Source organism: Heptranchias perlo, chromosome 25, assembly GCF_035084215.1.
Source record: "Heptranchias perlo isolate sHepPer1 chromosome 25, sHepPer1.hap1, whole genome shotgun sequence".
NCBI lineage: Eukaryota > Metazoa > Chordata > Chondrichthyes > Hexanchiformes > Hexanchidae > Heptranchias > Heptranchias perlo.
Genome location: NC_090349.1, coordinates 2540414 through 2563923, shown reverse-complemented (window position 1 = coordinate 2563923; position 23510 = coordinate 2540414). Strand labels below are relative to the sequence as shown.

The following is a 23510-nucleotide window of genomic DNA, read 5'->3' as shown; positions in this document are numbered from 1 at the left end:
ACTCTGCACAGACTGCAAATGGACGCTGGGCCTTTCTGGCTCCATTACGCATTAAGCTATCCCGGAAGATTTTACGGTTAATAAGTCAAACCTACCAATCAAATCTAAACTTTTATTACATCTTAGTGAGTGTAAATTGGGTGGAGTAATTTGGTTACAAATCCAGGCAAGGGCCCCTCCGTAGTGTTATGAGATAACTGATGTGAGGAAGTCTCCGATATTCAGGCCGCTCCAGATCCACAGATGACTGGGATCAGATCCCGATCGCTGGGGAAGAACGAGGTCAGCTTTCAGCCAGTAAAACTCACCTTCATTTTTGTCTATTTTATTGATCATCCGCCTCAAGGGGTCGATGTATTTGGACAGCTGCTTCAGTTTGTCCAGATACTGCTGTTCCTCAGTCTGTGTCCGACCAGCTGGGCTTGGAACCGAGCCGGGATTCACTGTAACGCCAAAGGAGGACATTCAGCTTAGAATCCAGGGCCTTTATAAACCAGTGTAAGAATTTACATCAAAACACAACAATATTTTTCCCCCACACACAGCAACGTTACTGCTACAGAACGTTAAATATACAGGTAGACTCTGAAATCTGCAGAAATGTTAGCTCGTCAGCAAGGACAGCAAGTGCCTGAGAGCTGGTGACTGCTCCGGTCCAGAGTCACCGAGAGCTGGTGACTGCTCCGGTCCAGAGTCACCGAGAGCTGGTGACTGCTCCGGTCCAGAGTCACCGAGAGCTGGTGACTGCTCCGGTCCAGAGTCACCGAGAGCTGGTGACTGCTCCGGTCCAGAGTCACCGAGAGCTGGTGACTGCTCCGGTCCAGAGTCACCGAGAGCTGGTGACTGCTCCGGTCCAGAGTCACCGAGAGCTGGTGACTGCTCCGGTCCAGAGTCACCGAGAGCTGGTGACTGCTCCGGTCCAGAGTCACCGAGAGCTGGTGACTGCTCCGGTCCAGAGTCACCGAGAGCTGGTGACTGCTCCGGTCCAGAGTCACCGAGAGCTGGTGACTGCTCCAGTACAAACCGTACCCCTTCTCAATATAATAAATCACTCCCAGATACCCACCCTCTGTGTAATCAATCACTCCCAGGTACCTGTTTTTCCCCCCGCGCAATATATTCTATTCCCTGACTGAAGGGTCTGGCAGATGAGCCGTCAGGCCTGTGGTGAAGATACAGTGCAATGAGCTCCTTGTTTATGTCCTCTCACTTTGAGAGCAGCCACTCGACAGCCGACTGTGACAGCCCTGGTGAGACTGGGGGCTTGGACTGTACGGACTCCCTTACTATCCAGTCTCCAACAACCAAGTGACTTGTGTTAGCTCATTCCATCACTCATAAAATTCTGCCTGACACTTGGTCACATTTACAGTGAAGCACTACAGTTCAAGGGTTTTTAATTTGTACCCAAGAATGCTGTGCTGTGGTATATTCAGAACTAGGGGCTTGAAATGATGTTGTGCAATGCAACAGTGGACAAAGGAACTTCATGGAATTGCCTTATATATTGGTGCTCTAATATCTCACAGCACAATCCAAAGCCCCTACTGTCTATCTAATCTGAAGATGCACTTCATTAGATAAACCCATGATAAACATCTAGTGTATCAGTGAGAAAGGTGTATCAGGGTTGTTGATTCTCATGGGCAGATCATTAAGGACATGGAATGCGCTGTTAGCTGCCACTTAGGATAAAGCCTCCTGTAAAATTAATAGAACAGAGTCTACAATACCAGAAATAAGGTATGGATTCATCACTGCAGCCCTTAGGCAAGCTGAGTCCTGATCAGAATAGGTGAGGGGCCAAGCCGTGTTAGACCTCACAAAAGCGAATTCCCTTTCCCAGAGTGGCTTCTCCATTCCAACCAACATTCCTCCCTCAATCAATACCACCAGAAATAGCTCAACTGGTCAGTCATCTCATTTGCTGTTTGTGGGAGCTTGCTGTGCATGAACTGGTTCTGTGTCTACCAACACTTCATTTGCTGGCTGTGAAACACTTTGGGACATCCTGAGGCTGGACAAATGCAAGTTCTTTTTCTTTGTCCTTTCCTGTTTCAGGAAGATAGGAACAGGACACCATTCAGCCCCTCAAGCCTGCTCCACCATTCAATGAGATCATGGCTGATCTTTATCTTAACTCCATCCATCTGCCTTGGTTCCGTAACCCTTAATGCCCTTGACTAACAAAAATCTATCAATCTCAGTTCTGAAAGTTTCAATTGACCCTCAGCCTCACCAGCTTTTTCAGGGGAAGAGTGTTCCAGATTTCCACTACCCTTTGTGTGAAGAAGCGCTGAACTGTACCCCTGAATGGCCTAGATCTAATTTTAAGGTTATGTCCCCTTGTTCTGGACTCCCCACCAGAAGAAATGGTTTCTCTCTATCTACTCTATCAAATCCTTTAATCATCTTAAACACCTTAATCTTCCACATTCCAGAGAATACAAGACTAGCCTATGAACTATGCTCATAACAGCCTTTTAGACCAGGTATCATTCTGAAGCTCCCATTTTGTGAAGACCTTAACATTTTCAGCTTATCCTCGTGTTCCCTCCTCCAACACTACAGCAAACAGAGTCTCAACTGAGATTACGTCAGTGCCCCTCACTTGGGCAGACATGTAGCACACATCCCGTGTAAAAACTGGAAATGAGACGGGTAATTCGCAATCCCAGCAGGGAACCCCGTTCAAGTGAAGCGCAGGTCAGAGAATCGGAGCGACAACACTGCAGCCCTAACTCCTGTCCACGCTCCCTACGATAGCTCCTGTTAACCAAGGAGAGGGAGGTGAGGGGGTTCTAGCCCCTGTTGACTCAGGAGAGGGGGGTATAGCCCCTGTTGACTCAGGAGAGGGGGTTCTAGCCCCTGTTGACTCAGGAGAGGGGGTTCTAGCCCCTGTTGACTCAGGAGAGGGGGTTCTAGCCCCTGTTGACTCAGGAGAGGGGGGTATAGCCCCTGTTGACTCAGGAGAGGGGGGTATAGCCCCTGTTGACTCAGGAGAGGGGGGTATAGCCCCTGTTGACTCAGGAGAGGGGGGTATAGCCCCTGTTGACTCAGGAGAGGGGGGTATAGCCCCTGTTGACTCAGGAGAGGGGGGTATAGCCCCTGTTGACTCAGGAGAGGGGGGTATAGCCCCTGTTGACTCAGGAGAGGGGGGTATAGCCCCTGTTGACTCAGGAGAGGGGGGTATAGCCCCTGTTGACTCAGGAGAGGGGGGTATAGCCCCTGTTGACTCAGGAGAGGGGGGTATAGCCCCTGTTGACTCAGGAGAGGGGGGTATAGCCCCTGTTGACTCAGGAGAGGGGGGTATAGCCCCTGTTGACTCAGGAGAGGGGGGTATAGCCCCTGTTGACTCAGGAGAGGGGGGTATAGCCCCTGTTGACTCAGGAGAGGGGGGTATAGCCCCTGTTGACTCAGGAGAGGGGGGTATAGCCCCTGTTGACTCAGGAGAGGGGGGTATAGCCCCTGTTGACTCAGGAGAGGGGGGTATAGCCCCTGTTGACTCAGGAGAGGGGGGTATAGCCCCTGTTGACTCAGGAGAGGGGGGTATAGCCCCTGTTGACTCAGGAGAGGGGGGTATAGCCCCTGTTGACTCAGGAGAGGGGGGTATAGCCCCTGTTGACTCAGGAGAGGGGGGTATAGCCCCTGTTGACTCAGGAGAGGGGGGTATAGCCCCTGTTGACTCAGGAGAGGGGGGTATAGCCCCTGTTGACTCAGGAGAGGGGGGTATAGCCCCTGTTGACTCAGGAGAGGGGGGTATAGCCCCTGTTGACTCAGGAGAGGGGGGTATAGCCCCTGTTGACTCAGGAGAGGGGGGTATAGCCCCTGTTGACTCAGGAGAGGGGGGTATAGCCCCTGTTGACTCAGGAGAGGGGGGTATAGCCCCTGTTGACTCAGGAGAGGGGGGTATAGCCCCTGTTGACTCAGGAGAGGGGGGTATAGCCCCTGTTGACTCAGGAGAGGGGGGTATAGCCCCTGTTGACTCAGGAGAGGGGGGTATAGCCCCTGTTGACTCAGGAGAGGGGGGTATAGCCCCTGTTGACTCAGGAGAGGGGGGTATAGCCCCTGTTGACTCAGGAGAGGGGGGTATAGCCCCTGTTGACTCAGGAGAGGGGGGTATAGCCCCTGTTGACTCAGGAGAGGGGGGTATAGCCCCTGTTGACTCAGGAGAGGGGGGTATAGCCCCTGTTGACTCAGGAGAGGGGGGTATAGCCCCTGTTGACTCAGGAGAGGGGGGTATAGCCCCTGTTGACTCAGGAGAGGGGGGTATAGCCCCTGTTGACTCAGGAGAGGGGGGTATAGCCCCTGTTGACTCAGGAGAGGGGGGTATAGCCCCTGTTGACTCAGGAGAGGGGGGTATAGCCCCTGTTGACTCAGGAGAGGGGGGTATAGCCCCTGTTGACTCAGGAGAGGGGGGTATAGCCCCTGTTGACTCAGGAGAGGGGGGTATAGCCCCTGTTGACTCAGGAGAGGGGGGTATAGCCCCTGTTGACTCAGGAGAGGGGGGTATAGCCCCTGTTGACTCAGGAGAGGGGGGTATAGCCCCTGTTGACTCAGGAGAGGGGGGTATAGCCCCTGTTAACTCAGGAGAGGGGGGTATAGCCCCTGTTGACTCAGGAGAGGGGGGTATAGCCCCTGTTGACTCAGGAGAGGGGGGTATAGCCCCTGTTGACTCAGGAGAGGGGGGTATAGCCCCTGTTGACTCAGGAGAGGGGGGTATAGCCCCTGTTAACTCAGGAGAGGGGGGTATAGCCCCTGTTAACTCAGGAGAGTGGGGTATAGCCCCTGTTAACTCAGGAGAGGGGGGTATAGCCCCTGTTGACTCAGGAGAGGGGGGTATAGCCCCTGTTGACTCAGGAGAGGGGGGTATAGCCCCTGTTGACTCAGGAGAGGGGGGTATAGCCCCTGTTGACTCAGGAGAGGGGGGTATAGCCCCTGTTGACTCAGGAGAGGGGGGTATAGCCCCTGTTGACTCAGGAGAGGGGGGTATAGCCCCTGTTGACTCAGGAGAGGGGGGTATAGCCCCTGTTGACTCAGGAGAGGGGGGTATAGCCCCTGTTAACTCAGGAGAGTGGGGTATAGCCCCTGTTAACTCAGGAGAGGGGGGGTGAGGGGGTTTTAACCTCTGTTAACTCAGGAGAGGGGGGTGAGGGGGTTATAGCTCCTGTTAACCTTCAGAAGAAAAGATTTGTTCACAATCGAGGAAACAGACTCCTCCACTTGCCCTGTGGGTAGAAGCATCACACTGTGTAGCACTGAATATAAAGTGCCAGGGTCGATCCCAGGTCTGTGCTGAATTAGTTGATGTCAGCTAGGGCATCAGTAGAGAGGGTATAGTTGGCCTCAGTGTCCCTGAGCTGGGAAGGGGTGGGAACAGGAGAAATCCTTGGCCTGGGTCTTGCCGCTAATCACTATCCTGTGATTGAAAGTACATGTGTGGGCGCTGGGTCAGGACAAATAACGGGCTCGGCTGCGATGCACACACAGTTGATTAGCCTGCCGATGCTGAAAGGCTGCCGGCACACGTGGAACCAGACTCCACAATCAGTCAGCACCGTCACGATAGGAGGGTCAATTGCTGGAAAAAACCATCACAAACACGGTAACAGCCACACTGTGCCCCAGTTACCAGACAGAAACCAAACTGACAAAAAAAAGGCCACATAAACCGACTGTTCGTCCTCAGTCAGAGGGGCAGCTCGGAGGGTTCGTCTGCCACTCCCAACCCTCTTTCCAGTCTCCGTGCTTCCTGCAGTCAACCTAGCCGCAGGTCTCTTCCGATGCTGCCTGCGCACTGGCCGTTGACAGCGGCTCAGCGAGGCCTCTCGCTCACTCGGGTGAGCCGCCTGGCGTCGATGTGGCCAACGGTGGGAACTCAGCACACGGGTGGGTCGTGCCCGCCTCCTGCTGCTCAGTGTCTCAATGGTGCAGAGAAGCCAAGAGCCACACATGGCTGACGGTCAGCTCCTCCAGCATTTCAAAGCAGCTGTAAAAGTTTAACAGAAGGCCGGCTGTCAGCACAGCTTGGGGGAGTGTGATGCTACACCAGAGTGAGCAAAGATTCTCCTTGCCATTCCAAATCAAATCCATTCCAAAACATCGTTATGCAACAGATAGCATTCTCCCTTTAGTTAATGAGATGGAGGGTGAGGGTGCTTAAGACAATTAGAAATACTGTGTTAACAGGTACGATTACAAATCCCCCTGCCATTTAACTAGGTACTAGCAAACACCATACCTGGAGTGTTGAGGGGGCCTGGGGAAGGGACACTGAAGTTCTGGGGCGTCCGTGCTGCAGCTGGGCTCTGTGTTGTCTGTGCTGACGGACTTGGCAGGAAGGCACTTGGGGACGGAGCTGGACCAGAACTGCAATAGATCATCAGATTTTGGTTTGGTTATCGACAGATGTATCCTTGACTATCTTGCGTCCCAGTAGATTTTATACTTGGTTCAGAATTTTAAGTGAATAAGTAAAAACTGTATTTCATAACAATTAACCAAAACAATGAACGAGCCTGGCAGGTTACACATTTTTTTAAGCTTTCCTACCAGTGGTTAAATTGAGCTGGAACCGTCTGCAGTAGCATTCTGGTGACTCTCTCTCTCTCACAGCTGCTTCTACTCTTTTCCTGCTCTGTTGCTTTCTTGTACCTCTTGCCCCCATTCTGCTGCCTCAATTAATAATCTGATATGCAGACCGGAGATGGTAATGGAGGCTGATGTTTCCCACAATGCAGAGCGGCACAGACAATGTCTCATCTGCAATACATGCAGCTTTGCACTATGGGAAACAAATAATCTCAGCAACAAGTGCACATTCGCAGTGGGAATATGCCTTAAAGTACACAGATACTGGCAGATGGAACTACACAAGTGGGGGAAACAAATGGTTGGTGGAAAGGGGAAGAAAAAGGACATTTCTACAGTAATTGTTGAGAAGCAAGAATTACATAGAATGTACAGCACAGAATCAGGCCATTCGGCCCAACTAGTCCATGCTGGTGTTCATGCTTCACACAAGCCTCCTCCCTCCCAACTTCATCTAACCCTATCAGCATATCCTTCTATTCCTTTCTCCCTCGTGTTTATCGAGCATCAACTACTCCTTGTGGTAGCGAGATCCACATTCTAACTACTCTCTGGGTAAAGAAGTTTCTCCTGAATTCCCTATTGGATTTATTAGTGATTATCTTATATTTATGGCCCCTGGTTCTGGTCTCCCCTGCAAGTGGAAACATCTTCTCTTGTCTACCCTATCAAACCCTTTCATTATCTTAAAAGACCTCTATCAGGTCACCCCTCTCTTTTCTAGAGAATAGAGCCCCAGCCTGCTCAATCTTTCCTGATAGTTATAACCTCTCAGTTCTGGTATCATCTTTGTAAATCTTTTTTGCACCTTTTTCAGTGCCTCTATATCCCTTTTATAATATGGACAAGTGTGGTCTAACCAAGCTTCCATACAAGTTTAACGTAACTTCCCCGTTTTTCAAATCTATCCCTCTAGAAATGAACCACAGTGCTCGGTTTGCTTTTTTAAAAAATGGCCTTATTAACCTGCGTCGCTACTTTTAGTGATTTGTGTATCTGTATTCCCAGTTCCCTCTGCTCCTCAAACCCCTTTAACCCCTCTCTGTTTTCTGTTTTGTAGCTAGCTTACTATCCATTCTGCTACCTGTTCTGACTCCACATGCTCTGACTTTAGTCTCGAGTCTATAACGCGGTACCTTATCGAAGGCTTTTTGAAAATCCAAATATATTACATCTACAACATTACCCTTGTCTACTCATAGAATCGTGGAAAAGTTACAGCACGGAAGGAGGCCATTCAGCTCATCAAGTCCGCGCTGGCCCTATGCACGAGCAATCCAGCTAGTCCCACTCCCCGCCCTATCCCCATTGCCCTGCAAATTTTTTCCTTTCAAGTGCTTATCTAGTTCCCTTTTGAAGGCCATAATTGAATCTGCCTCCACCACCCCCTCAGGCAGTGCATTCCAGATCCTAACCACTTTGTTACTTCTCTTACTATCCAAGCAGTAATGCCAAAAGGTAGTATATCTCACTTATCTATATTGAAATTCATTTGCCAATTACACGCCCAATCTGCAAGTTTATTAATGTCTTCCTGTATTTTGGTACAGCCCTCCTCAGTATTAACTGCACCCCCCCCCGCCACCCCACAATTTGGTATCATGCGCAAATTTTGAAATTGTACTTCCGATTCCGGAGTCCAAATCATTTATATAAATGGTGAACAACAGTGGTCCCAGCACCGATCCCTGTGGAACACCACTTCCCACCTTTTGCCAGTCTGAGTAACTACCTTTAACCCCTACTCTCATTTTTTGTTTTGTAGCCAGCTTGCTATCCATTCTGCTACCTGTTCCCTGACTCCACCTTACTCATGAGTCTTCTATGCGGCATCTTATCAAAGGCCTTTTGAAAATCCAAATATATTACATCTACTGCATTACCCTTGTCTACTCTTTGTTACTTTTTCAAAGAATTCAGTAAAGTTGGTCAAGCATGACCTTGGCTTTTGAAATCCGTGCTGACAATTCTTTATTATATTTTCGATTTCCAGATGTTTTTCTATTACATCTTTGATTAAAGATTCCATTATCTTTCCTATCATTGACATTAAGCTAACTGGTCTATAGTTCCCTGGACTTGTTCTATCTTTTTTTTTTAAATATAGGAATCACATTAGCTGTCCGCCAGTCCTCTGGCACTAGTCCCTTTTCTAATGAATTTTTATACATAGATGCAATAGTGCCTCTGCTATCTCTTCCCTATATTCTTTTAATATGAGCTGATGCATCCATCCTGACCAGGGGTTTTATCCTCTCGAAGTTTGATTAGTTTATCAATTATCTCCCCCCTTTCTATCTTAAATGTCTTTATATCTTTTTTGATCTCTTCTTCTAATGTCATATCCACCTTGTTAGTCTCCCTGGTAAATACTGAGGCATAGTAATTATTTAATATTTCTACCATTTCACTGTCATTACCTGTGAGTTTATCCCCCTTAGTGGCCCTATCCCTTTTCTGATTTTTCTTTTGTTATTTATGCATCTATAGAATACTTTACTATTTCTTTTAATATTCCTTGATGATTTAATGTCATAGTTTCTCTTTGCCTTCCTAATTGTTTTTTTAAACTTCTTTCCTAACTTCTTCATATTCCCTTTTGTCATCCTCTCCTTTATTGTCTATGTATTTAGTGTATGCCTTTTTCTTTAGTTTCAATTTTGCCCTTATTTCTTTATTCATCCATAGTGTATCATTACTGGCTAATTTGTTCTTGCTTTTTATATTTCTCCTGGACTCCAATGATCACCGTTTTAAATGTTTCTCACTGCTGTTCTATTTCTTTATCAGTAAATGTTTCCAGTTTATTTTCCCTAGCTCCATTCTCATCACCTTAAAATCAGCTTCTTTCCAATTTCTTACTTTGGTCTTTGAGAAGGAAATAAGTAAGACAATTATCTTAAACCTTATCATGATGTGCCCAAACTTGCTTCTCTTATCTGTTCCGGTTCATTTCCCATTACCAGATCCAGCAGTGATTTCTCTCTTGTTGGGCTTTTTACACACTGGGTAAGAAAGGAGCCCTGCACACATTGTAAAAACTCCATTCCCTGTACCTCTTTAGCTACCTCTTCTTGCCAGTTTATTTGGGGATAGAATCTAAATAAAATAACAAAGTTAACTTGTCAGTCTGGAAAAAATAAAATGAAAAAATGAAAATGGGAGAAAGGAGAGAAAAAGAGGGTGATAGAGACAAGATAACACACACATATACAGAGATGCACCAATAAAAACAGAGAGGGATAAAGAGCGAGAAATCGGATTGGAATCAAAGATTGGCAGGTAAAACAGTAAATGAGCAATGGGAGGCTTTCAAAGAGATAGTTCGGGTACAGAGACAAAGTCCCACGAGAGGAAAGGAAGTGCATCCAAAGCTAGAGCTCCATGGATGACATAAGATATAGAGATTAAAATGAAACAGAAAAAGGAGGGTTATGATAAATGTCAGGTTCATAATTCAGTGGGGAACCAGGCTGAATACAGAAAGTACAGGGGAGAACTGAAAAAGGAAATGAGGGGTAAAGAGAGTGTATGAGAATAGCTTAGCGGGTAACACAAAAGGGAACTAAAAAGTCTTTCATAAACATATGAAAAGTAAAAGGGTAGTTAAAGGTAGGGTGGGGCCGTTGGGGACCAAAAAGATCATCTTGTGGAGGCAGAGGGCAGGCTCAGGTACTAAATGAATACTTCACATCGGTCTTCACTGGAGGATGCTGCCAATGTCACAGTAAAGGAGATGGTAGTAGAGAAATTATTTAGGATAAAAACAGATAAAGAGGAGGTACTTAAAAGGTTGGCAGCGCTCAAAGTAGAAAAGTCACCCAGTCTGGAGGAGGGAAGTAAGGGTGGAAATTGCAGAGACTCTGGCCACAACCTTCCAATCCTCTTTCGATATGGGGATGGTGCCAGAGGACTGGAGGATTGCAAATGTTACACCCCTGTTCAAAAAGGGGGAGGGGGGATAAACCCGGCAACTACAGGCCAGTCAGCCTAACAACGGTGGTGGGGGAACTCTTAGAGACAATAATACAGGACAAAATTAATTGGCACTTGGAAAAATATGGGTTAATAAATGAAAGCCAGTACGGGTTTGTTAAAGGCAAATCGAGGTGCCATTACACTATTGGGTGTAATCTATAGGCCAGCAACTAGTGGGAAGGATATAGAGGAGCTAATTTGCAAGGAAATTACAGCGAGGTTCAAGAACCATAGAGTAGTGATAATAGCGGATTTCAACTATCCTAATATAGACTGCGATAGTAATAGTGTAAACGGCAAAGGGGAAGAATTTCTGAAGTGTATTCAGGAGAACTTTCTTGATCAGTATGTTTCCGGTCCAATGAGGGAGGAGGCATTGCTGGATCTGATTCTGGGAAATGAGGTGGGTCAAGTGGAGCAAATGTCAGTGGGGAAACATTTAGGGAATATAAGGTTTAGATTAGCTAGGGAAAAGGACAGAGCAATCTAGAGTAAAAATACTTAATTGGAGGAGAGCCAATTTCAGTGGGTTCAGAACGGATCTGGCCCAAGTAAACTGGAACCAAAGATTGGCAGGCAAAACTGTAATCGAACAATGGGCAGCTTTTAAAGAGGAGATGGTTCAGGTACAGTCTAGATGCAATCCCACGAGACAGAAAGGTAGGGCAACCAAAGCCAGACCTCCCTGGATGACGAAAAGATAGAGAGTAAGATGAAGCAGAAGGGAGAACCTTCACCACACGGACTGCAGCGGTTCAAGAAGGCGGCTCATCACCACCTTCTCAAGGGCAATTAGGGATAGGCAATAAATCCTAGCCTTGCCAGCGCGCCCACATCCCATGAACGAATGAAAAAAAAGAAAAAGAAGGCATATGTCAAATGTCAGGTTGATAATGCAAGTGAGAACCAGGCTGAATATGGGGAAGTAAAAAAAGGAAATAAGAGGAGCAAAGAGAGAGTATAAGAATAGACTGGTAGCTAACATAAAATGGAATCCAAAAGTCTTCTATAGGCCTATAAGCAGTAAACGGGTAGTAAGAGGAGGGGTGGGGCCAATTAGGGGCCAAAAAGGAGATATACGCATGGAGACAGGGCACTAAATGAGTACTTTGCATCTGTCTTTACCAAGGAAGAAGATACGGCCAAAGCCACAGTAACAGAGGAGGAAGTTGAGATACTGTATGGGATAAAAATTGAGAAAGAGGAGGTACTCGAAAGGCTGGCTCTACTTAAAATAGATAAGTCACGAGGTCTGGATGGGATGCATCCTAGCTTGCTGAGGGAAGTAAGGGTGGAAATTGCGGAAGTACTGACAAAATCTTCCAATCATCCTTAGACACGGTGGTGCCGGAGGACTGGAGAATTGCAAATATTACACCCTTTTTCAAAAAAGGATGTAAAGATAAACCCAGCAACTACAGGCCAGTCAGTTTAACCTCAGTGGTGCGGTAGCTTTCGGAAACAATAATTTGGGACAAAATTAATAGTCACTTGAACAAATGTGGATTAATAAGGGAAAGCCAGCACAGATTTCTTAAAGGCAAATAGTGTTTGGCTAACTTGATTTAATTTTTTGATGAGGTAACAGAGAGGTTTGATGAGGACAATGTGGTCGATGTGTATAAGGACTTTCAAAAGGTGTTTGATAAAGTGCCACATAATGGGCTTGTCAATAAAACTGAAGCCCACGGAATAAATGGGACAGTGGCAGCATGGATAGAAAATTGGCTAAATAACAGGAAACAGACGGTAATGGTGAATGGCTGGTTTTCAGACTGGAGAGAGGTGTACAGTGTTCCCCAGGGGTCGGTGCTGGGACCACTGCTTTGATTGATATATATTAGTGACTTGGACTTGGGTGTTTTATTTTATTCGTTCATGGGATGTGGGCGACGCTGGCAGGCCAGCATTTATTGCCCACCCCTAATTGCCCTGGAGAAGGTGGTGGTGAGCCGTCTTCTTGAACCGCTGCAATCCGTGGGGTGAAGGTTCTCCCACAGTGCTGTTAGGAAGGGAGTTCCAGGATTTTGACCCAGCGACGATGAAGGAACGGTGATATATTTCTAAGTCGGGATGGTGTGTGACTTGGAGGGGAACGTGCAGGTGGTGTTGTTCCCATGTGCCTGCTGCCCTTGTCCATCTAGGTGGTAGAGGTCGCGGGTTTGGGAGGTGCTGTCGAAGAAGCCTTGGCGAGTTGCTGCAGTGCATCCTGTGGATGGTACACACTGCCGCCACGGTGCTCCGATGGTGAAGGGAGTGAATGTTTAGGGTGGTGGATGGGGTGCCAATCAAGTGGGCTGCTTTGTCCTGGATGGTGTCGAGCTTCGAGTGTTGTTGGAGCTGCACTCATCCAGGCAAGTGGAGAGTATTCCATCACACTCCTGACTCGTTCCTTGTAGATGGTGGAAAGGCTTTGGGGAGTCACTCGCTGCAGAATACCCAGCCTCTGACCTGCTCCTGTAGCCACTGTGTTTATGTGGCTGGTCCAGTTAAGTTTCTGGTCAATGGTGACCCCCAGGATGTTGATGGTGGGGGATTCGGCGATGGTAATGCCGTTGAATGTCAAGGGGAGGTGGTTAGACTCTCTCTTGTTGGAGATGGTCATTGCCTGGCACAAATGTTACTTGCCAATTATCGGCCCAAGCCTGGATATTGTCCAGGTCTTGCTGCATGCGAGCACGGACTGCTTCATTATCTGAGGGGTTGCGAATGCAACTGAACACTGTGCAATCATCAGCGAACATCCCCATTTCTGACCTTATGATGGAGGGAAGGTCATTGATGAGCAGCTGAAGATGGTTGGGCCTAGGACACTGCCCTGAGGAACTCCCGCAGCAATGTCCTGGGGCTGTGATGATTGGCCTCCAACAACCACTACCATCTTCCTTTGTACTAGGTATAGTTCCAGCCACTGGAGAGCTTTCCCCCGAGTCCCATTGACTTCAATTTTACGAGGGCTCCTTGGTGCCACACTCGGTCAAATGCTGCCTTGATGTCAAGGGCAGTCACTCTCACCTCACCTCTGGAATTCAGCTCTTTTGTCCATGTTTGGACCAAGGCTGTAATGAGGTCTGGAGCCAAGTGGTCCTGGCGGAACCCAAACTATGCATCGGCGAGCAGGTTATTGGTGAGTAAGTGCTGCTTGATAGCACTGTCAACGACACCTTCCATCACTTTGCTGATGATTGAGAGTAGACTGATGGGGCAGTAATTGGCCGGATTGGATTTGTCCTGCTTTTTGTGGACAGGACATACTTGGGCAATTTTCCACATTGTCGGGTAGATGCCAGTGTTGTAGCTGTACTGGAATAGTTTGGCTAGAGGCGCGGCTAGTTCTGGAGCACGTCTTCGCACTACAGCTGGGATGTTGTCAGGGCCCATAGCCTTTGCTGTATCCAGTGCACTCAGCCGTTTCTTGATATCACATGAAATGAATCTAATTGGCTGAAGACTGGCTTCTGTGATGGTGGGGATATCGGAAGGAGGCTGAGATGGATCATCCACTCTACACTTCTGGCTGAAGATGGTTGCAAATGCTTCAGCCTTGTCTTTTGCACTCACTTGCTGGACTCCGCCATCATTGAGGATGGGGACGTTCACGGATCCTTCTCCTCCCATTAGTTGTTTAATTGTCCACCACCATTCACGACTGGATGTGGCAGGACTGCAGAGCTTTGATCTGATCCGTTGGTTGTGGAATTGCTTAGCTCTGTCTATAGCATGTTGCTTCCGCTGTTTAGCATGCATGTAGTCCTGAGTTGTAGCTTCACCAGGTTGGCACCTCATTTTTATGTATACCTGGTGCTGCTCCTGGCATGCTCTTCTACACTCCGCATTGAACCAGGGTTGATCCCCTGGCTTGTTGGTAATGGTAGAGTGAGGAATATGCTGGGCCATGAGGTTACAGATTGTGCTGGAATACAATTCTACTGCTGCTGATGGCCCACAGCGCCTCATGGATGCCCAGTTTTGAGCTGCTCGATCTGTTCTGAATCTATCCCATTTAGCATGATGACAGTGCCACACAACATGTTGGATGGTGTCCTCAGTGTGACGACGGGACTTCGTCTCCACAAGGACTGTGCGGTGGTCACTCTTACCAATACTGTCATGGACAGATGCATTTGCGACAGGTAGATTGGTGAGGACGAAGTCAAGTAGCTTTTTCCCTGTGTTGGTTTGCTCACCACCTGCCGCAGGCCCAGTCTGGCAGCTATGTCCTTCAGGACTTAGCCAGCTCGGTCAGTAGTGGTGCTACCGAGCCACTCTTGGTGATGGACATTGAAGTCCCCCACCCAGTGTACATTCTGTGCCCTTGCTACCCTTAGTGCTTCCTCCAAGTGATGTTCAACATGGAGGAAGACTGATTAATCAGCTGAGGGAGGGCGGTAGGTGGAAATCAGCAGGAGGTTTCCTTGCCCATGTTTGACCTGATGCCATGAGATTTCATGGGGTCCGGAGTCAACGTTGAGGACTCCCAGGGCTATTCCCTCCGAACTGTATATCTATATAACAGTGACTTGGACTTGGGTGTACCGGGCACAATTTCAAAATTTGCAGATGACACAAAACTTGGAAGTGTAGTAAACAGTGAGGAGGATAGTGGTCGACTTCAAGAGGACATAGACAGGCTGGTGGAATGAGCGGACACGTGGCACATGAAATTTAACGCTGAGAAGTGTGAAATAATACATTTTGGTAGGAAGAATGAGGAGAGGCAATATAAACTAAATGGTACAACTCTAAAGGGGATGCAGGAACAGAGAGACCTGGGGTGGCAGGACAGGTTGAGAAAGCGGTTAAAAAAGAATACGGGATCTTGGGCTTTATAAAGTGCCACATAATAGACTTGTTAGCAAAAACCTTAGCGAGGGTGCAGAAAGGATTTACTAGAATGGTTCCAGGGATGAGGGACCTCAGTTACGTGGATAGGCTAGAAAAGCTGGGATTGTTCTCCTTAGAGCAGAGAAGGTTGAGAGGAGATTTGATAGAGGTGTTCAAAATCATGAAGTGTCTAGACAAAGTAAATAAAGTAATACTGTCACCTACTGGCGGGAGGGTCGCAAACCAGAGGACACAGGTTTAAGGTGATTGGCAAAAGAACCAAAGGCGACATGAGGTAAAACTTTTTTACGCAGCGAGTGGTTATGATCTGGAATGCACTGCCTGAAAGGGTGGTGGAGGCAGGGTCAATTGCGGCTTTCAAAAAGGAATTAGATAGGTACCTGAAGGAGAAAAATTTGCAGGGCTATGGGGAAAGAGCGGGGGAGTGGTACTAGCTGGATTGCTCTTGCAAAGAGCTGGTACGGGCTCCTTGGGCCTCCTTCTGTGCCTTCTATGATTCTATGATTGAGTTCTTTGATGAAGTAATGGAGAGAGCTGATGAGGGTAATGTGGTTGATGATGTGTTAATGGATTTTCAAAAGGCTTTTGATGAAATGCCACATAATAAACTTGTTAGCAAAATTGAAGCTCATCGGATTAAAGGGGCAGTGGCAGTATGGATACAAAATTGGCTGAAGGACAGAAAGCAGAGAGTAGTGGTGAATGGTTGTTTTTTTAGACTGGAGGGAAGTATACAGTGGTGTTCCCCAAGGGTTGGTGTTGGGACCACTGCTCTTTTTGATATATATTAATGACCTGGACTTGGGTGTACAGGGCATAATTTCAAAGTTTGCAGATGACACGAAACTTGGAAATGTAGTAAACAATATGGAGGAAGTAACAGACTTCAGGAGGACATAGACAGACTGGTGAAATGGGCAGACACGTGGCTGACAAAATTTAATGCAGAGAAGTGTGAAGTGATACATTTTGGTAGGAAAAATGAGGAGAGGCAATATAAACTAAATGGTACAATTTTAAAGGGAGTACAGGAAGAGAGAGATCTGGGGGTGTATGTGCACAAATCTTTGAAGGTGGCAAGACAAGGTGAGAAGGCTGTTTTAAAAAAAAGCATATGGGATCCTTGGCTTTATAAATAGAGGCATAGAGTACAAAAGCAAGGAAGTTATGCTAAACCTTTATAAAACACTGGTTAGGCTTCAGCTGGAGTACTGTGGCCTATTCTGAGCACCACACTTTAGGAAGGATGTCAAGGCCGTAGAGAGGGTGCAGAGATTTACTAGAATGGTACCAGGGATGAGGGACTTCAGTTATGTGGAGAGACTGGAGAAGCTGGGGTTGTTCTCCTTAGAGCAGTGAAGGCTAAGGGGAGATTTGATAGAGGTGTTCAAAATCATGAACGGTTTTGATAGAGTAAATAAGAAGAAACTCTTTCTAGTGGCAGAAGGGTCGGTAACCAGAGGACACAGATTTACGGCAATTGGCAAAAGAACCAGAGGCGACATGAGGAAAAAATGTTTACGCAGCGAGTTTTTATGATCTGGAATGTGCTGCCTGAAAGGGCAGTGGAAGCAAACTCAATAATAACTATCAAAAGGGAATTGGACAAATAATTGAAGGGGAAAAATTTGCAGGGCTATGAGGAAAGAGCAGGGGAGTGGATAGCTCTTTCAAAGAGCTGGCAAAGGCTGGGCTGAATTGCCTCCTCCTGTGCTGTATCATTCTATGATTCTATGAAAGAGAGAGAACAGAGGGGGGCGGGGGGAGAGGGAGAACAGGGGGGGGGGAAGAGAGGGAGAACAGGGGGGGGGGAAGAGAGGGAGAACAGGGGGGGGGGGAAGAGAGGGAGAACAGGGGGGGGGGGGGGGGAAGAGAGGGAGAACAGGGGGGGGGGAAGAGAGGGAGAACAGGGGGGGGGGGGGGAAGAGAGGGAGAACAGGGGGGGGGGGGAAGAGAGGGAGAACAGGGGGGGGGGAAGAGAGGGAGAACAGGGGGGGGGGAAGAGAGGGAGAACAGGGGGGGGGGGAAGAGAGGGAGAACAGGGGGGGGGGAAGAGAGGGAGAACAGGGGGGGGGGGGGAAAGAGAGGGAGAACAGGGGGGGGGGGGGAAGAGAGGGAGAACAGGGGGGGGGGGAAGAGAGGGAGAACAGGGGGGGGGGGGAAGAGAGGGAGAACAGGGGGGGGGGGAAGAGAGGGAGAACAGGGGGGGGGGAAGAGAGGGAGAACGGGGGGGGGGGGGGAAGAGAGGGAGAACAGTGGGGGGGGGGGGAAGAGAGGGAGAACAGTGGGGGGGGGGGGGGAAGAGAGGGAGAACAGGGGGGGGGGGAAAGAGAGGGAGAACAGGGGGGGGGGGGGGAAGAGAGGGAGAACAGGGGGGGGGAAAGAGAGGGAGAACAGGGGGGGGGAAAGAGAGGGAGAACAGGGGGGGGGGAAGAGAGGGAGAACAGGGGGGGGGGAAGAGAGGGAGAACAGGGGGGGGGGAAGAGAGGGAGAACAGAGGCGGGGGGGAAGAGAGGGAGAACAGAGGGGGGGGGGAAGAGAGGGAGAACAGAGGGGGGGGGAAGAGAGGGAGAACAGAGGGGGGGAGAAGAGAGGGAGAACAGAGGGGGGGGAGAAGAGAGGGAGAACAGAGGGGTGGGGGGAAGAGAGGGAGAACAGAGGAGGAGGGGGGGGGAGAGAGGGAGAACAGAGAGGGGGGGTGGAGAGGGAGACCAGTAAGGGGGGGGGAGGGAAAGACGGAGACCAGAATGGGGGGGGGGGGAGGGGAAGAGGGAGACCAGAATAGGGGGGGGGTGGAGAGGGAGACCAGTAAGGGGGGGGGGGGGGGGAAGAGGGAAAGAGGGAGACCAGAAGTGGGGGGAGGGAAAGAGGGAGACCAGAAGGGGGAGGGGGGAAAGAGGGAGACCAGAAGTAGGGGGGGGGGAAAGAGGGAGACCCGAAGCGGGGTGGGGGGGAAAGGGGAGGGCGACCAGAGGGACTGAGGCGACCAGAGTGACTGAGGCGACCAGAGGGACTGAGGCGACCAGAGGGACTGAGGCGACCAGAGGGACTGAGGCGACCAGAGGGACTGAGGCGACCAGAGGGACTGAGGCGACCAGAGGGACTGAGATCTCCATGTATTTCTGCTGTGTTGGGCGGGGTGGGTCACGGTGCTCTGGGATGGTTTCCTGTTCCTAAATAACCTCCATTCCCCCATGTGGCCTCTCACGCTGTTTCTCTGTTACCTTATTACCATTCACCCAATAATGTGTTACTGGGGGAAAACAAGCTCACAATTAATCATTTTATGTTTGCAAACCCCTCAAAGGCATGAGTTTGAAGAGATGAGCTGGGGCACTCTAAATCCAAGCCTACAGTATAAAACTGCCCAATAATAGGCAGCCGCACTTGGAGAGGGCTGATGTGGGAAACATTAAACTGAAGTCTGAAGTTAAAAATAAAAAGACAGAAGTTAATGATCCTGCCTGTTGTATTGCTTGACAGTTATTCCCATCATACCTGAGAAAACATGTTAGGGTCACCTCTATTCTTCAAACTAAGGGACCTTCCACACGCCAAGGGGTGGACCCAGGAGGGTGGAATCAGGACAACCTCCCTTTAAGTCAGGTGTCTTTAAGTCGTTTTGAGGTCAATGATGTGACTCGCTACCGTTCCCACAAAATATCCGACACATTCTAGCTACAAAGCACTAAGTCTTCTCCAAAGCAAAGGCTTAAAGGAAGGGCGGGGTACAAACTCAGGGTGTTAAGAATGTCAACTGGAATAAAGGTGAGCCGACAGGTAACTCGTGTAGCTTCTTACTCCACTACACAGGAGGGCGTTGAGACACCAGCACAGAGGAGCAGAGAGCCAGTGAGCGACCTCAGGTAGCAAAAGAGGAGCAGAGCCAGTGAGGGACCTTAAACAGCAACAGAGGAGCAGAGAGCCAGTGAGGGACCTTAAACAGCATCAGAGGAGCAGAGCCAGTGAGGGACCTTAAACAGCATCAGAGGAGCAGAGCCAGTGAGCGACCTCAGGCAGCAACAGAGGAGAGGAGCAGAGCCAGTGAGGAACCTTAAACAGCAACAGAGGAGAGGAGCAGAGCCAGTGAGGAACCTTAAACAGCATCAGAGGAGCAGAGCCAGTGAGGGACCTTAAACAGCATCAGAGGAGCAGAGCCAGTGAGCGACCTCAGGCAGCAACAGAGGAGAGGAGCAGAGCCAGTGAGCGACCTCAGACAGCAACACAGAGGAGCAGAGAGCCAGTGAGCGACCTCAGACAGCAACAGAGGAGAGGAGCAGAGCCAGTGAGTGACCTCAGACAGCAACAGAGGAGAGGAGCAGAGCCAGTGAGGGACCTTAAACAGCAACAGAGGAGCAGAGCCAGTGAGGGACCTTAAACAGCAACAGAGGAGCAGAGCCAGTGAGGGACCTTAAACAGCAACAGAGGAGCAGAGCCAGTGAGGGACCTTAAACAGCAACAGAGGAGCAGAGAGCCAGTGAGCGACCTCAGACAGCAACAGAGGAGCAGAGAGCCAGTGAGCGACCTCAGACAGCAACAGAGAGGAGCAGAGCCAGTGAGCGACCTCAGACAGCAACACAGAGCAGAGAGCCAGTGAGCGACCTCAGACAACAACACAGAGGAGCAGAGCCAGTGAGCGACCTCAGACAGCAACAGAGGAGCAGAGAGCCAGTGAGCGACCTCAGACAGCAACAGAGAGGAGCAGAGCCAGTGAGCGACCTCAGACAGCAACACAGAGCAGAGAGCCAGTGAGCGACCTCAGACAACAACACAGAGGAGCAGAGCCAGTGAGCGACCTCAGACAGCAACAGAGGAGCAGAGAGCAACCTTAGACAGCAGCTGCCAGAACACGAAACACCCACACACTCTCAACGCAGGCAGTAAGGGTTCATAAAGACATGAAGATCGATCCATGCGACAGTTTTGCAGATAATTGCAATCAAAACCTGCTTCAAGTTTGCCTGTGAGGTAGAAGCAATACCACATGGAGTATCCCTTGAGTGAGCCTGAAGGTCTCCTACCTGCCAAATGGCTAGGAAGGAACAGTACTGCCCACTTGCCAGAGTCTGTTGAAATAGGGCCTAACCGTTACATGGAGCTCGCAGGGCCTCAACCTCAATCCACATGAAGGTCTCGGGCCTTGCAAGTGCCCATGCAATTGGACTGATAAGGAAATGGACTGCCAGCTCCAACTCTGCGATTAAATAGAGATTCAAAAACAGAGCCCGAGGCCCACTCACCCTCTGAAGTAAAGTGGGATACAAGAGAGATGAGCCAAATGGTCCTTTCCTTATATTTTTATTCCAGGAAATGCCCTCTCTCAGAAGTTAGGCCTTCAAGTGGACGTTTGTCAGGGAGGCGCTGCTCAACTCCAGGATGCTGGAGAACCACAACTCTCAAGGGCAGGGTGGGGTTACAGGATTAACAGCTATTCAAATCTTCTGAAGGACCCCGGGAATGAAACGAGTGGCGAAATATACAAAAACAGCCAATTATGGGACAGGCCCCCTGCAGCCTCTTGATCGACTTATCCACCGTCGCTGAACAGGATCAGGGAGTCCAATGATGCAAAGCCGTCCATTGATGGGTTATGATCTCCAGGTGGGTCAACAGTTTGAGAGGGTGACCTCAGTGTCACTAGGCGTTCAGCTGACACAATTATCGCACGGCCCCTGTATCAATGAGGTTTTACTTTGAAAGCACTGAAACTTGCTTTTCCTGGGTCCCTCCATCAAAGAAGGGCACGGCAGCCTACTGGTTCTGGTACTGGACTAGTAACTCTAAGATTGTGAGTTCAAATCCCATCATGGCCATTTGTGAAATTAAATTCAATAAATCTGGTCATTTGTGAGCTGGCCATAAAAGCCGCTGTAAAAACCCAACTGGTTCATTCGTGTCCTTCAGGGAAGGGTGCCTGCCACCCTTCCTGATCAGGCCTAGACATGACTCCAGCCCCACACTACATGCCTTTGGGGCAACCAAGGATGGGCAATAAATACTGGAGCCAATGTCATCCACGCCCCAAGAATAAATGAAAAAGTACATAATTTTAGTCATTGTGTGGGGGACGATCATTAGTGGGCTTTTAAAACCCGGGAGAAATGGAGTTTGTTCATTCTCCAATCATTCCTTCTTCCTCTCTCACTGCTGCTGTGTACACCCGAGAAGAACCACAGGAGGCAAGAGAACTTTGGGTTGAAGAGTCACAATGCATTTTCTAGGTTTTGAGCAGGTCAGAGTCCTAGCCAGATCTTCACTTCACTAGTACCATAAGTAGCTTCGCAGTGAGCCTGGCTTAGAGGCAGGCTCCATGGAGAGAAAACAGCCTGTGGACAGTGGCAACTGCCGCAATAAAATTTCAATTTATGAGACAATGTAATTGCAGGATGTCCCAGGCTTTTCCCTTTCACTTTTCTGCATTGTCTTTCAGTACGTTTATTTTATCTGTGTGTCTCTCTACATTTTTCAGCCTTGCACGTTCTCTCACAGGTTTCCTTTGAGGGAGAGGTGGAGCGAGGGAAGGTGGGAAGGAAAGAAGGAAAGGAAACAAAGAGACAAAGAAAGAAAAATAGGCATCTTGATCAAGGTCACTGAGAAGAACAGGCAAAGAATGTGGTAGGGAAAAGAAAATAGCTTCCGTTGGGGAGCAAATAGAAGCCGAGAGAGTATATGAAGGGCTGGCAGGAAGCAGCCATGGAGGACAGTGCTTGGGGTTACACCACACAATACATAGGGTGAGTACTGATGGGTCTTCTCTCACTCTTTCCCAATGGAACATAGGAACAGGAGTAGGCCATTCAGCCCCTCGTACCTGCTCCGCCATTTGATAAGATCATGGCTGATCTGTGATCTAACTCCATATACCTGCCTTTGGCCCATATCCCTTAATACCTTTGGTTGCCAAAAAGCTATCGATCTTAGATTTAAATTTAGCAATTGAGCTGGTATCAATTACCGTTTGTGGAAGAGAGTTCCAAACTTCTACCACCCTTTGTGTGTAGAAATGTTTTCTAATCTTGCTCCTGAAAGGTCTGGCTCTAATTTTTAGACTGTGCAACCAGCGGAAATAGTTTCTCTCTATCCACCCTATCTGTTCCCCTTAATATCTTATAAACTTCAATCAGATCACCCCTTAACCTTCGAAATTCCAGAGAATACAACCCCAATTTGTATCATCTCTCCTTGTATCTTAACCCTTGAAGTCCGGGTATCATTCTAGTAAACCTACGCTGCACTCCCTCCAAGGCCAATATGTCCTTATGAAGGTGCGGTGCCCAGAACTGCTCACAGTACTCCAGGTGCGGTCTAACCAGGGTTTTGCATAGCTACAGCATAACTTCTGCCCCCTTGTACTCTAGTCCTCTAGATATAAAAGCCAGCATTCCATTAGCCTTATTGATTATTTTCTGCACCTGTTCATCACACTTCAATGATCTATGTACCTGAACCCCTAAGTCCCTTTGGACATCCACTGTCTTTAACTTTTTACCATTTAGAAAGTACCCTGTTCTATCCTTTTTTGATCCAAAGTGGATGACCTCACATTTGTCTACATTGAATTCCATTTGCCATTTTCCATCCCCTATGCTGCTTATATGGCCTGGAGCGGCATCTGAGGAGAGCAGGACACATTCAGGATTGGGACTGAAGCTGTTGAATGTTCTAAGGAAGGGATTGAGGTGGGGCTGCAGCATTGAGACTCCTCTCTATAGACGAATTACTGATTCGAAGCTAAGCAAAGACTTGCAGATTGGCGGCAAAGGGGTCCAAGAATACGGGAATGGTTAATGTCAAACAGAATTAATCGTGGTAAAGATGGCACAACTGGTGCAGGACTAGAAAAAGTTTTTTAAAGTGTTACTTGCTAAAACTATTTTTTTACTCAAAAAACGTACCGGGAAGAAACTAACTTTAGAGCGTCTGTACATACCTTTGTTACGGACAAGGAACCTGCTCACTGAGATAAGGGGTCAGGCAAAACAGGGTAAAATGGATCAGAGGCGGCAAAAGAGAGCGAGAGAAACACACAGCTACAGCCGGAAAGCAGTTGGCTAATGAATGGAAGTTTTGAACCCCAACCTGGTGGCTAAAGGAAA

The 23510-nt window shown here is 48.6% G+C and overlaps 1 protein-coding gene across 4 annotated transcripts in view; it reads right to left on the bottom strand.

Annotated features, from left to right (window-relative positions):
• The window catches only part of med15 (mediator complex subunit 15), a 124687-nt gene that overhangs the window by 31776 nt on the left and 69401 nt on the right, over positions 1 to 23510 (bottom strand). For all 4 annotated transcript variants that reach the window (XM_068005436.1, XM_068005437.1, XM_068005438.1 and 1 more), the window contains 2 exons: positions 6242 to 6369; positions 309 to 443 (listed from right to left, as the gene is read on the bottom strand). In XM_068005436.1, coding sequence (XP_067861537.1) covers positions 309 to 443; positions 6242 to 6369 — 263 coding nt within the window. The remainder of the gene's footprint in view (positions 1 to 308; positions 444 to 6241; positions 6370 to 23510) is intronic.